The sequence below is a fragment of the Corvus hawaiiensis genome, chromosome 18, assembly GCF_020740725.1.
Source record: "Corvus hawaiiensis isolate bCorHaw1 chromosome 18, bCorHaw1.pri.cur, whole genome shotgun sequence".
In the NCBI taxonomy this organism is placed as follows: domain Eukaryota; kingdom Metazoa; phylum Chordata; class Aves; order Passeriformes; family Corvidae; genus Corvus; species Corvus hawaiiensis.
The window spans coordinates 7713372-7727645 of NC_063230.1; the positions used below are offsets into that span (position 1 = coordinate 7713372).

Sequence of the window (14274 nt, forward strand, 5' to 3'; positions counted from 1 at the left end):
GAGCTCACTGCTCTGGCCCCCTCACCAGGTATTTCCCTTCACATTAACAGCTTTGCAGGCAGCTGTGCACAAGTACTGGAGAAGGATGAGGACAAATTTTCTGTGTTCTGACTTGTTGCAAATGACTCTCCAGACCTGTGCAAGGCAACCAGCAGCTGATTCAGCTGGAAGTACAATTTGCAGTTCATTGGAAAATGCATTATAACGTGCATTACAACAAATATTTTCACCATGAAAAGTGTTTGCTGCCCGATCTGTGGCATTACTAGCCACGCTTGTACATCTGCTTCTTCCTTTGTGACATAACCTCACATAGAAAAGGGCAGCTTTTGCAACTGCAGGTGTCAACTCTCATCACTTTTTCCCATTCATGCATATATTACCCCAGATTAAACAAAAAGTGTTCTAAATTCAGTAAGGGAAGATCAGCAGGTGTTTGTCTGCCTGCCGGTTCACAGTAGAGGAATTGCAGAGAATCAGAATAGAGTGCAAGAGCTACGAGTTCCATGGCAAAACAGCCCAACTTTTCATTGTCATCTCACCTCAGTACCAGCTTTCAAATTGTGTTTAATGGATGCACTTGCTAATGCATCTCATTTGCAGGTCTCCTTTGAGTGTTTATAGATCAGTTATCATCATGGTATCTATAGGCTCTAATTAAATGCAATTATCTTTTAGGGCTAGTGATGAAACAAGATTCTTCAAGTGTAATGTGGAGTTCTCTCTCAATAGCACTGTGTAATTAGGTATGAAAATAATGAGCTCAGTGGATACCCTCTGTGTTTTAGGGCCATGACTCATCTCTTTTATGAAGTTGTTGGATGATCCAGATGGAGTTTTCAGATGTACGTGATGTACAGGTTCGCCCCCATGGTGAGATCCAGCTCCCAAGTGCCCATCTGCAACATGCTCCACCCGTGTTATAAACCTGTTAGACCAAGGATTTTGTCACCAAGGGACACCTCTTTGGGGCACTACAGCTGAGTGCTGGTGCCCTCAAAATGACACTTTGTAGAACCAGATAAATGAAAGAGTAGCTAAGAGCTTGTCAGAGGAGCGGGGTCCCTACTTCACAGTGGAGCAATTCTGGCTCACTGCACTGAGCAAGGAAATAGAACTGAGGCAACCCAGAGGCTATCTGGGATTACAAGGCAGGTTTTTAATAGCATTTTTCTAATTACTGACACAGAAGTTTTTGCTGACAGACAGCAAGTGTGTGCGTGGCTGTGGGAAGGGTTTTACCTGGCATGAAACAGACACTACTAATGCATGTCTTTACAAGGATGATATTTCAGAAAAATCCTCAGACCAGTTACAGAAAAAAAAACCCTACTGAAAACATGCTTCTGAGCTGCAAGCTATTGAAGGGACTTTTTGCTCCTTAGAGTCTGGTTCTTTCCTTGCTTTTCTGCTAATCATGTATGTGAATCTGGAAATTTGGCTTAATATTAAACCTAATGTATATGGAGTCCTTACTACTTCCTGTCATGATTTGGCAGATGAATGGCAGTGTGACAGTATTTAGTGTCTCATTTTCCTTCCAGCAGGCGTTGAACTATAAAATTTCATCTTTCCTGTCCTTGTTATCCATAAGCTTGGACAAGTCACTTAAGATTTAATAAAAAGTTCTTAGGTACCTACAGAAAATCCCATGAGCTTGCAAAGAGATGGAAATTTGGTGTACTGGTACTTTAATAACTCCAAGAAAGCATCAATCTGTTCCTGTTGACACACAAGCATCCTCAAAAAAATGACATTCAGCCTACCTTCAATTCACCAGGTAGCTCAGTCTCTCTACCTTACAGGGATAATGAAATACATTGTGGTGTACTGATTCAAACAGATAATGGTTATACTGTGCTTTGCTAAGCAGACAGCTACAAACATGCTAAATATGATGATTGTGAGATGGTTAAAGCCTCTGGGAAAATTTTTCAAAAGTGCCTAAGTGATTTAGAAGCCTGAGACTCATTTCCAAATGAATTTTCAATCCTACATCTCTAGGACTTTTTAAAGTTTCACCCCAGGTGTCTAAAAATGAGTTCTCTAATTAGCACAACATCTATTTTCTTGTTAACTCTATCTAGCCTCAGGGAGACCAATCTGTTCTTGTTAACTGGGGATATCTGCAACAAATTTAATTAAATGAATTTGCTTAGTATTTAGTCTGGTCTGAGAGCAAAATCTGGCTCAAGGGCTTGAACAAGCAAAGTGCAACCTACAGAATAAAGTTCATTTAAAGGCATTTCTGGGCTACACTGTATGTTCGTCCCTGTGTTATTATCCTCATGCTATGACTCCTGCCTCCTGTGAAAGGAGTTAAAAGACATGAGTACATGAATCATTTTGCTCATGGCAGTACTTGCTTGCAAGACGGCATCACCTGCAAGAGAGGCAATACCTCACCATCAGGCTTTGTTTTTTTTAAAAAGATGTTCCACTTCTTATTTCTTCCAGCCTTCCCCACGCTGGTAACAGCATCCTCCTTCAGGAGCTGAGCTACAGTGATGTGACACAGACAACGAGAAGTATTTTTCACAAGGTGCACTGCAAACCCTTGGGCTCCTGCACAAGTTACATTTGCTACACAAGTGGGGAGTGGAAATCCAGCTTCTCAAATGAGGGTTTCAATTACTGAATGGCTGAGTGCACCAAACATGAGGTACCAAAAATGGTTTTGTCTAAGAAAACGCATCTGCTAAATGCCAGAACAATTAAATTTCCTTCAAAATTACATTATTTTAAAGAACAATTCACTATTAATATCCCTCACAAATCTTACTTTGCTTAGGTTGCAATTAGAATAATCCTCAAACCATCTGAATTTCTATGCAGTGATATTTCAGTATCATCACTTCAGCATTTGATATAAAAAAGTTAAGCTTTTATTTAATGAGAGTCATTTAAAATATGTAAATGTCAAAAGGATTACCTTAGAAAAATCTCTCAGAGAATTAAAAACATTAACAGATTCCCACAGGAAAAATTCCAGCAGAATTCAGCAATTCTCCTGTTCCCACTCCTGTCACTTGTATTTCTATCACACATTGAAGCAAAAACAAATTGCTATTAAAATATCATCCAAACACCCTCCTCCCCCTAACAAACTCCACGGTTCACTTTGAGATACCAACGGCTCAAGCAAAGACAGGAAAAAATCCTCTTCTATTTTTCTTTAGGCTTATTTAGAGTAGTAAAAACTCAGTGGTAAAAGAGCTTTTTCAGGTATAAGAGAAATAAATCTCCCTAGGCATGTCTGGCAAACTGATTTGGGACTGAAACCAGCAGGTGTGCAGACATAATTACTACTGCAAAATATCCAACACATCCAGGTGTGCTCACAAACAGATATATGAAATCCCTGTTATTTTTTGACAATTCCCAGTCAACCAGGTGCCACCCTCCCAAAGGAAAAATCAGAGCAAAGAATGAGTTGAGAAAGATGTGAATAAATTGCTCTCCCCCCTTTCCAAGCTTTTTCATTCATACAAAAACCCTTTTTAGCCTGCAGTTCTGTGTGCCTACCTGCACCCCCTGAAAAACTCTGCCCTGTTGCACAGCACGCTGTGCTCTAGTGCATGAGTGTGTTTTGGAAGTGGGTCATGAGCTGCAACTGCAGAGGCAGTCAGGGGAAATAACAGACCCCTTCAAGTTAATAGTGCAGTGCAAACAATTTTGTTTGTTCCATTACATTTGCAATCTCCACCATTAAAATCCAACAGGCAGCCCTTGCAGTAGGAGCTTTCCAAAAGCAATGTTCCCACATTTCCAGCCTCCAACCACAGCAGACAACGAGGTTTCTCAGTGGTGAAACCACAAGCTACTCTCAGCGCAAGCAACGCCCTGTACCAAGGCTGCCGGGAGGCCTGTGGCCTTTCCTCGTGGCTCAACAGCCACGACACAGCCCGGGGGTCCCAGAGCACCCAATTCCCCTCACTGAATTGTGCTGGAACACAGCAGCACTTGGAAATATCTTAGACATCCCTGGCTGTCACAAAATGCTGCCTGGCTCTGTGGCACTTCTCAGAAGCAGAGAACAAGAATTTAGCCCTACAAGAACCCATTAAATCAGTAACATTTTCATACATCATTAAAAGAGATGCCAGAAAAATCCACGCAAGTTGAACGAGTTAAAGTTCACCTCATCTGACTGCAAAAGTGAATTTTTATAGGTTATTGACTACAAATGGTGTGAAAGCCCGTATGTGATTTGGTAAACAATTCTTCAGACATGTTGTGACGAATTTTTAAGCCCCGCTTTTCATTTTGCATGTACAAACCAAAAGAACACACTGAAACAGGGAAGTCAGCAATACAAAGAGATGTTGTGAGACTCAAGAAATCTCTTTGCACCTGAGGTGAAAAGTAACTCATCTGTACAAAGAGATGCCTTTCTGGGTCCTGTAGCGAGCTAACACATACAAAACACTTAGGGAAGAGTGAAAATCCCAAATTAAAAGCCAAGCACCCTGCTTCTTGGACTCTTACCCCAGCTGCCCGAAACACACGATATGTCTGTTGTGTGCAAATACAGAAACATGCACTAGCAAAAGTAAAACCAGCAGAAGCTTGATCAAGAGATGTGGGAGTGCTATACAAACAGTTGCAAAGGTCAGAGCCCCAGAATATATGAAAATTCATTTGTCAGTCATATAACAATGCAGCTTTCAGTTTAAAACTCCCATTTCTATCTTCAGTGCTAAACTGAGATACAAACTGTATTATACTTCTGGGGTTTCTTTAAAGCAAATTTAAAAAATAATTTACTTCAAGTGGAAATTAGAAATCAGTAGAAATTTTAAAATCAAGAAATTGATGTCAAGCAGAAATTAGAATTAGTGGAAATTTTTGATTTAACCAGTTGATATACTAATAAAGCACTCTTAATTTTCAGAGGTAAGGATAATGAAATGCTTTCTTTTGAATTGGTTATTTTTCATATTACTATTTACTTACGACTGCCAAAGTACAGATTAAGCACAGGGATGTATACTTGTGACTTCAAAACCTAAATTAATTATGATAATAACAATACTTAATTTTAAAAAATCACAACAGTGGACTGGGAGCATTCATTAGTTTGTGCTTGCACTAGAAAATCCCATATCCAGATACTGTAGACAGATTTTTATCTTGCTTGCAAAACTTGCTAGTCAGCGACACACCAATGTCAAAGGGAATGCAGTGATTTATATGACCTAGTTACAGAATCCTTTATTAGCTGATATCATAAACCTGTTGCCACACAGCCAACATTACAGCTGACAGGAGTCCTTCCTCTTACAGGTTGGGAACACTAAACACTGTCAGAGCTTCCATTCTAAATAGTCACCAAATCATTTCTAATGACTAACAGTGACTGCCTGCTCAGAAAAACACTTCAAAAGTCTCGGTTTGAGAAATGCAGAGAACCTCAATTTCCCACTGACTTCTAGGGAAGTTAGGAGTTCATCCTTCCTCAGGAGATTCCCAAAATTACCTTCTCTCTTGACATTTAGACAATGAATGATGGAAGTTTCCACATTTTAATTGTAATAGTCAATGGACAGATAGCAAACAAAATTGCTTATCAGCAACTGGTGATATGCCAAGAAATCTAATGGGAGCAGGGAAGAAAATGACTAATAACCATCATGCAATGCAACACATTTTTAATGATTTCCACTCAGATAAATGGCTCCTCACAGCATTAGCACCTTTTTTGTCTGTAAGCATTCCTTACCTGAACAAGGCTAAACCACAATATATTATGATTTTAAGTAATGAAGTTTTCAAGAAAAATGTATATAAATGTCAGTGTGTAACCTCCAAGAATATTGAAACCCAGGCTTGTGTCTTGAGGTTCACTTTCAAATACTTCCATCTGCAATTTTTAAAAAAGTCACTGTACAACAATTATTTTCTGTATGAAAACATAGTTTCAGCATGGGAACAAAACTAAGAATGATTATAATCATTTGAAAGACACTGAGTTAGCATATGGATCTCATTGCCACTTACACATTTTGGTCACTGGAACAAAAAGCTATTAATCAATATGTAAAAGCCATAAATTAACATAAACATTAATCATTCTAATACTCCCCCTGTGTCAGACTGATAATTTTTTTTCAGTCTTTCATTCTGACATATGCGCCTTCAGCTATCAGCTGGTTGACCTTTTTTAACACAATTAAACATTTTGGGCATTGCAAATCTTACTGAAGTAAACATTTTGGAGACAGACAAATATCATGGATACATCTATGCCAAAAATACGGGGTCTGAAAACATGAGAGCCTCTGCCTCTCATGTTATTGCACTAGCTTTTAACAAGGGAGCCTAAAATACAGTGTGAAATACAGCTGAAACAGATGAAATTCTAGTGTTTCATAAACAGGTTCTATTTGCAGATGAGGGAAAAGACACCCATCTGTTTTACTTTCTGAAACCATTAATTGCTTGGGAAAGTGCAATGATATAACTACAGCCAGCCTTGCTTGGAGAAAGAAAGCATAAAAGCCCATAGTACCTCAGCTCTACAACATGCTCCATAAAATTATTGGGGGACAAAAAAGACAACAAATGTTTAATCACTTTGAAAACTTGAAGAATATGAATATGCGTTTATATATACACAAAATAAGTTGAAAAAAGGATTTATACAAGTCTCTCTTCATGGTAACACCAGACCTAGAATGAATTTAAGTTTGTACATGTGATAAATCATTGAAATCTAGCAGAAAATTGATAAGCCAAGGACCATCAAAAGACTGTTTTGAGTAGCCTCCAGTTCAGCCATGCATAGCAATCTGTCAGCCACAGGGCTCTGCCTGCCCATCCTCCTTAATTAGGGGTGCTGCATAGTGCAGCATCAGCCACAAATCTTTTGGTTCCAAGAGCTAATAATGTCCTCAGATAGCATGGGCTTAATTAAACGTCTTCCAGACATTTTTGCAGACGTTCCGGCAATAATCTTGTTTAGTAACAAACTATTAAAAAGAATTGACAGAGAAGAAATATATCAAGTTGTTACAGCAACTGAAGTTATTTAGGCCAGAATTATATGTCTGCAATTAAGGATTCTGTAACTCTGAGCAATTAAAATATCACTTTATTTGAAAACTAATTAATTCTAAACACATATTTTTCCCATGACAAACTTCTATGATTGTTTAATTTATTCCATTCTAATTACACTTTAATTAATCTACTCTTGTATAATATTATACTGTTATTCTGGCATTTGACCAACGAAGACAATAAATTGATTGCAGTTCCGTTGTGCAAGAGCAGAAACTGTCATGCCAGTTTCAACACCACGTTTATTTATTTGTCTGTTCTATTACTTTTCCTTTCCTCCCACAGGGCATAGGAACATGAAACACAGCACAAATCAGATGACATTTTGTCTTCTATACTTCTTCAAAGTGTGAAGTATAACAAGAGTTTTCAGAATTAAGGAAAAGTATATGTAACATGATATTACATAATAAAGTATAACCAATAGTAAATGAATTTGTACTTCTAAAATACATTGCTTATCAACAACTTATCAATTGATTCCTGATATACAGGACCATCTGATGTCCAGAGCTGCTAGAAATGGAGCTGTTTCCATGAACATTAAAGTCTGCTCAGGATCTGGCTTGATACAGTCAACAAAAAAGAAGAAAGAGACCAAACCCCATTTTCATACCAATCTTAAAATTAAATTAATTCAGTATCTTCCAGAGTTTTAAAAGCCACTGCATTTTAATTTTGCATCAAGTCACCTTTGATTCAACTAAAACAAAAATATATAAATTCTTTTATTAATCTATAAATATTATACTTGCATTAATCTCTGATAAAAGAAATATATACAAATATTTTATTAAACATGGAATTAGTAGTGCTGCATTTTATTTTCTTTTGGCCATACTTGAGGTAAAAATGACTGCTGTTTACAGTCAGAAGTCTTCAATTTTTTTTTTTTAATATGAATGTCCCTGAAATGCGCAGTTCTCCCTCATTTAGTGGGAGGAGAAAGCGAGAATTGACACTTTATGAAGATGATGAAGCAATCTACTTTTCATGTACTTTTAAAACTTCAGCTTGTGTCCCTGACTGCATGCTTCCTTCTGCTTATGAAATACCCCCATATTGTGTACGCCTTACCATGGGGGAGATGCTGTGCAGAGGTAGGCAATTAAATTAAACTGCACTGCAAGATGAGCTCCAACAGTGCTTCCCAAAATCTTTCTTTCACTTTAATGACACAGTTTACACTTCATAGAATTAGAAAGACAAGTACAAAATACATTCACAAAATACATATTCATTAAAAGAAGAAAAAAAGATTCTGCACTTAACTGAACAGGCTATGTATTTCACCAGCATACGGTGGGAGATGCATTTATATCAGAATATTGTACCTGTGTCCTACCCCCATGCTTATATTCTCAACATTTGTTTCATAACAGTTAAAAAATAGACTTTAAAACTGCAAATAGCAAACAAGATAAATTGACATAAACACAGAAGGAAGATTAAATAACCAAGGGCAATTCCTGTTTGTGATCAGCACATGTTTGGAAATCCAAATTTTGGAGCTGATCTATGCCTGTCCAAACTGCCAGATGATACCGGTGAGACTGCTCAAAAGAAGGAGGGTTTGCAGGGTCCGTTCATTACACCAGTATTTCATAAAGCATTTCCTCCTTGGGAGGTTTCTGCTTCTGTGTACACTACAACACATCTCTGAGACCAGTGTTATTCCAGGTCCTTCTCTGGAGATGGAGAAACTGTGTCAGGGACAGTAAGTGACCTCCCAAGGTGGTACAGTCCCTAGAACTGGGATTTGGACTCCACTAACTGACTTAAGGCGCAGACGGTCCCTTCCCAGGGACACTGAGATTGAATCTCAGTGCCATGTGGTATTTTAAGAAACAAGGCAATGTGGACAGTCTGTATCGATTAATTAGATTAAAACTTTAAATCCTTATTCAGGTCAGAAAAATCCTCTCAAGGTCAGAAACAAACTGTGTTTCAGTAAAGACCATCACATTTGGTACTTAACACTTTCTCCAAGAACCCCTTCAGCACTTAAAAGAAAGAAAAGACTTATTGTTATGTACACCACTTTTAAATATATGACTCAAAACAACAGATTATTAAGTATTTTTATGTTATGAAATATCCCCCCAAATTCAAGCTTAATTACTCATAGTATGTGTCATTTGTCTACTAGGATTCCTATTCCATACAGCGTAAGTATTTGGATAAGCCAGGTTATTGGAGAGCAACTTAGTCCAAGAACTCTAGTAGGGATCACTATAATTCCACTGCAAACAGGAATGACATTTACAAAGCAAATATTACCTGAATATCAAATGAAAAAATTAATGTTTATTTTAACAGTTTAGGCTAAGCTTACACTTTAGACACAACTGTTCTTTCAGGCCAGTTTAATCACATAAATCTACATCTATTTTACATAAGCATGTAGGATACATTAGTTAAATATGCTCATCTCCAAGCATATGAGCATTTGCTCATATGTTAAACAGTTAAATTGTTAAAATGTGAGGGATATTAATAAAAAACTGGTTCCACATTTAACAGGTTGAATACTGATGATGCTTAATTCCCAGTTTCTGGTACTGTTTCCTGTGTTTGTCGTGTTCTGACCAGTTAGCTTCTCTATGTTTTAAAAAGCAACACTGCTATTTAGCAAACGGAGGGAAATAAACCCAAAGTAACAGACTCGAGTTGCAGTTTACACATTTAACTTCAAGCTTCACTCCTCTCATCCACCTAAATTATTCCTGACCAAAAATGCAGTGAAAAATGCAACACTGTTTCACTGCATTAATTTGAAACTTTGAACAATTCTGCTGCACCTGAACTTGAACTCCCAGCCTTTGAATTTGTGCTGAACAGCCCCCATTGTACCGCGCTTTTATGCTGGCAGGAACTGAAGTGTCAATCTTTCGTCAGATAATCAGATTATGTCATGTTCTGACCAAATTCATTAGGAAAACTTTTACCAACCCTATTATCTCAAACCAGAAAATCGAGATCAAAGTATAACCAATTTTACAGCACAATAAAACTGTTATAAATATTTAAACGCTAATTAAAAGGCCCCTTTTGTTAAAAGTAAATAAATAATTGAAAGCTACCTCTGCTTATAAATGCTATCAAATGCAACCGTATTTATCACGTTTCTAAGAAAACCAGGTTCTATATATGGTGGAGAGTGGAGAGAAAAGCACTTAAAAGTCATTTGAGAAGATGGAGGTTTGCTAGACTAAATCATATGCCTAAAGTAAGTCACACTGAGTGCTCATTCTGGTGACAAAGCATTAATCCCTGAATGTCTTTGTTAACTCCATTCACACTGGACAATTGTATCTACTTCATGCAGATGTGCTGGATGGACACTGCATTCAAAAGGAGAGAAGAAATACTCTCTAAGGAAATCCTACATCAATGACTCATTTCTCAGTAAATGCAATTGTATTGTAATATATTGTTTTCTTCCTGGAATATGCATGATCTTGTCTCCTACACAGGTAAATAACTGTAATTAACCTCAGCAGATGTATTTTCTGCTTGCTGATCAAATATGACATCTGCATAAACCAAACACTGAACGAAAGAGTACTTACTACTTTCCCTTGTCTCCACTTCAGCTGAATAGCAAGCATGGCATAAGAGTGAATCAAAGAATTCATATTAATATAATTAACAGCAAGGAACCAATCTTAGACTAATCCATGAGCAGAAGCAGCGACAGGACAGTCATCAATATTGATTTCACATATTTTTCAGTACTACAATCAGATTCTCCATCTGTAACTCAAACTTTAAAAGTATGATAATTTACGGAAAGGAGATTAATTTAGCCATTTTGAGTCAAAGACTTATTTCATAGCTTCATCCCAAATCCTGCATACTGTTAGGATCCCTTTCCCCTTTGAAGACTTAGTGAATGATTGAAGCTTCTACTTTCTGAGAAACAGATAACACAAGACTAGTAATCTGACTCTAAGCCACTGGATAAAGGCAGTTTGTTTCCTCTTAGCCCATCTGTCAACACCTCTTCAGTAATTAGTCCTAATTATTACAAAGGGCTAGCCTCCCATTCGCATTATTAAATCAGAAATAGTATCATAGCCAGGTATCTTTCAACGCCTACCAGACTGGCGACCTTCGATTTCATTGAATCTTCTATCAGTATCCGCCTTTGGAAGAGCCTCGGCAGTAATTTTAGCATCAGCTTCAAAGATGCAGATCCCACAGCGGAATTCCAGGGATGCATTCATATACACACCCACATCATGTGACAGGAGAGCAAGCAACACAATTGACCTTTGCATTGTTCTCTAAACTCCTGTGATATAAAACACACATTTCTATTTTACACAATGGAACTGGTTTTTGCCTGTGTGCTTCGAAGTGCTCCTTTGAACTAAATGCTGATAGGAAGAATAGTGAAACCGTGTATAGAGATGAAGGTCAAATCTTTGTTAGGAAAACAATACATCTGAAACATTTTTTCAGATCAAGACAAATTTGCAAGGAGTAAACAGCAACTAAAAATATTCATAGATGTATTTAAGTGTGAAGATTTAAAAGGTTTCTTTTGTTTATTTTTGCCGTATAGCTGAAGTACTTCCCCAGAAAAGTGGAAAACAAAAGGATGATGACATCCCAACTCTCACAGAACCAAAGCTCAGTTAGCTGAGGCTTTAGTCAGACTGCTTTAAGCTCTTTATTTGTGTTAACATTTACTTCATTGAAATAAGAGAAAATATATTCCTAAGAACCAAACACTCAATTTCTTTTGATTAAAAGCCAAACATGTTTCCCAGTCACACATCTGAGACCATGAATGAGGATTTGTTTATGGTGGATTTCTCATCAACAGCAGAGCACCACCAGTTTCCTCAGACACAATGAGCCGACCTAAGCTGCACTCATACAGTTTATGGCTCATGTAAGTATCCCTACTAAAAGCTTGTGCCCAGAGTACAGCAGCTACACATATATTCAAAAGCCTCTATATGAACAAAGCTGACATTCTCTAATTAAAGCAAAGAATGTTTTTATTGATATGCTTAATGTTACCAAAAAAAAAAAAAAAAAAAAAAAAAAGCATACAGAAGACGATTTCTTTTACAAAAAACTTCAACCCAAACGCATTTTAAAGAACTTTTCTGTGTCCTATATTAAAGTGAAATAGTGATTTTTTTTCCCCGCCTCTTTGCAGGTCTCCTCTAAATGCTACAGATGTAATGAAAGAGTGAGCTGCTATGTACAAAGCAGTAGCCTAAAGCCTTGGGGGAGTTGGGCAGGCACAAACAGGGTGCTTGGGGAGGATGATGCCCCAAACTGCAGCTCAGCCACCTCAGCTACCTCAGTTCTGGGGTGTCATGAAAGCCCAGTGCTTGGAATAGGGACCATAACCCAAATTCTGGGTCCCTGATCTGTGGATGTGGTTGGCCCAAAGTCCCTGTTGTTTCATTGGCTCAACTTGGCCTACTTGGAAGTAGCACAAAGACATCTCAGTAGCACACAGTACTGGAGCATGAAGAAACTACTCTGATCCAGCTTCCTGCATACTTGTCCTGCGTACCTTCCTTCCAGAGCACTCATGGCACCACACAGCTTCACTGCACCTGGATAGCTTTTCCCTTCTGAGACAACCAAAACTCACTGCCAAGAAAAATAAACACACAAACTTAAAATTCATTTTCCAAGCTGTACATTTTCCAAATAAATGCCATGTTAGTGACATGCACAGTAACAGGCAGGCATTTGACTATCAATGGATCAGACTTTAAAACACATTAATGTTTCAGGCATCAACAATGGAGTGCTAACCTGTTACCACTTTTTTCTTGATTATCCCTATGAGAATTCAGTGCACTAACAATAAAACCCCTTCAAAGTAGAACACGGTATGGTACTGTATGGCAGAAAAAAATGCCCTGCAAGGTTGGATGACTGGTCCATCTGGCTTAGTACCTGATTTCCACCAGTGCCATGCTATTTAGAGATACAGTTTAGGAAAAAGACAGAAGCCTGGCTGCTTTTGTAGTCCCTTCCTCCAGTCCCCCCATACTCCCCCCCCATGCATAATTGCTGTATAAATGATGTTACAGGGCACACAATTTCACTGCCCATTTGCAGTTCCATTTCTGTCTATGCAATTGCCTAATCTCTTTTGAACCTGCTGATATCCTTGCCTTTGCTACCTACCATGGCAAAAATTTCACTAGCTGAAGTTCCAGAAAATGAAGGACTATTTTCTTTTCTTTGTTTTAAGCCTGATCTCCTACTACCTTCACTGAGTGCCCTCTAGTTCTTACATTGCAGGATTTGGAGGGCAACAGTTTCACATCTGGCTTTTTTATCACTTTCATGATTTTGTAAATCTCAATGATAAATACCTGTCTTTCTCTAAACTGAAAAGTACCAGACTTTTCAATCTCTTCTCATATGACAGTTGTTCCATTTCCCCAAATTGTTTCAGTTGCCATTTTCTGCACCATCCCTAACCCCACTAAATCCATCTGGAAAAGCAGAGAACTGAACACAGTACTTCAGATATGAGTCCAATGAGGTTTTCTTAGCAGCAGAGTGACATCCTTGATGAGATAAATCTTCACTGATGTCAAAAACCCCATGTCACTTTCAAGAGAACTACAACAGAGATAATTCCAGCTACTACACCTGGCACAGGAAGTTATCTTTGTTCTCAATAGTTTGGGATTTCTCCTGCAGAGCAAGCCAACAGAGAAAAGGCTAAGTGTAAGGGTACTGTCCAAGGATCTACATCCGGAAGAAATAGCATAATATTTTAATTGCACTTCCTGAAACACCTAGACTTTCTGGAATCAACAGTTAAAATCCCAGAGGAATTGATAATGTTCTTTGATAATCCAGGCCTAGCAGACTGCTGCCCAACACCACTGTGTACCTTTCAGGGAAGAATTTTAAAGGTCCTATCTGCTCTACATCAGTGCTTGAGAACTCTGGTCCATTTTTATAGCTATATGCCCCTTGCTGATGTGGGCCAAAATCCCTCCTATATCATACTAGGATCTGCTTCTCTCCATTCCCAGCTACATGCATTTAAATGGCATATTTTACGGTATAACAAATCCTTCCCTATCTTAAGTTTACTTTGTATTATGCAGAAATCTTGGAGTGGCAATGGGTTGCCTTGATTTTCATTTAATGTCATTAACTTCCATGGAAGTAAAAGTGTTTAGGTCAAAGAGAGGCAGCAACTATAAAAGC

At 38.0% G+C, this 14274-nt stretch overlaps 1 protein-coding gene across 3 annotated transcripts in view; it reads right to left on the reverse strand.

The window, feature by feature from the left end:
• The window catches only part of GNB1L (G protein subunit beta 1 like), a 42684-nt gene that overhangs the window by 17579 nt on the left and 10831 nt on the right, over positions 1–14274 (reverse strand). The window contains exons 1-2 of one of the 3 annotated variants that reach the window (XM_048322499.1): positions 11165–11346; positions 10635–10658 (exon numbers count right to left, since the gene is read on the reverse strand). The exons of 1 other annotated variant lie outside the window; for it this stretch is intronic. In XM_048322499.1, the coding sequence (XP_048178456.1) occupies positions 10635–10658; positions 11165–11287 (147 nt within the window). In that variant the 5' untranslated portion in view covers positions 11288–11346. Of the gene's footprint in view, positions 1–10634; positions 10659–11164; positions 11351–14274 lie in introns of those variants that run through there. One more of the 3 variants, XM_048322500.1, reaches the window with a different exon arrangement.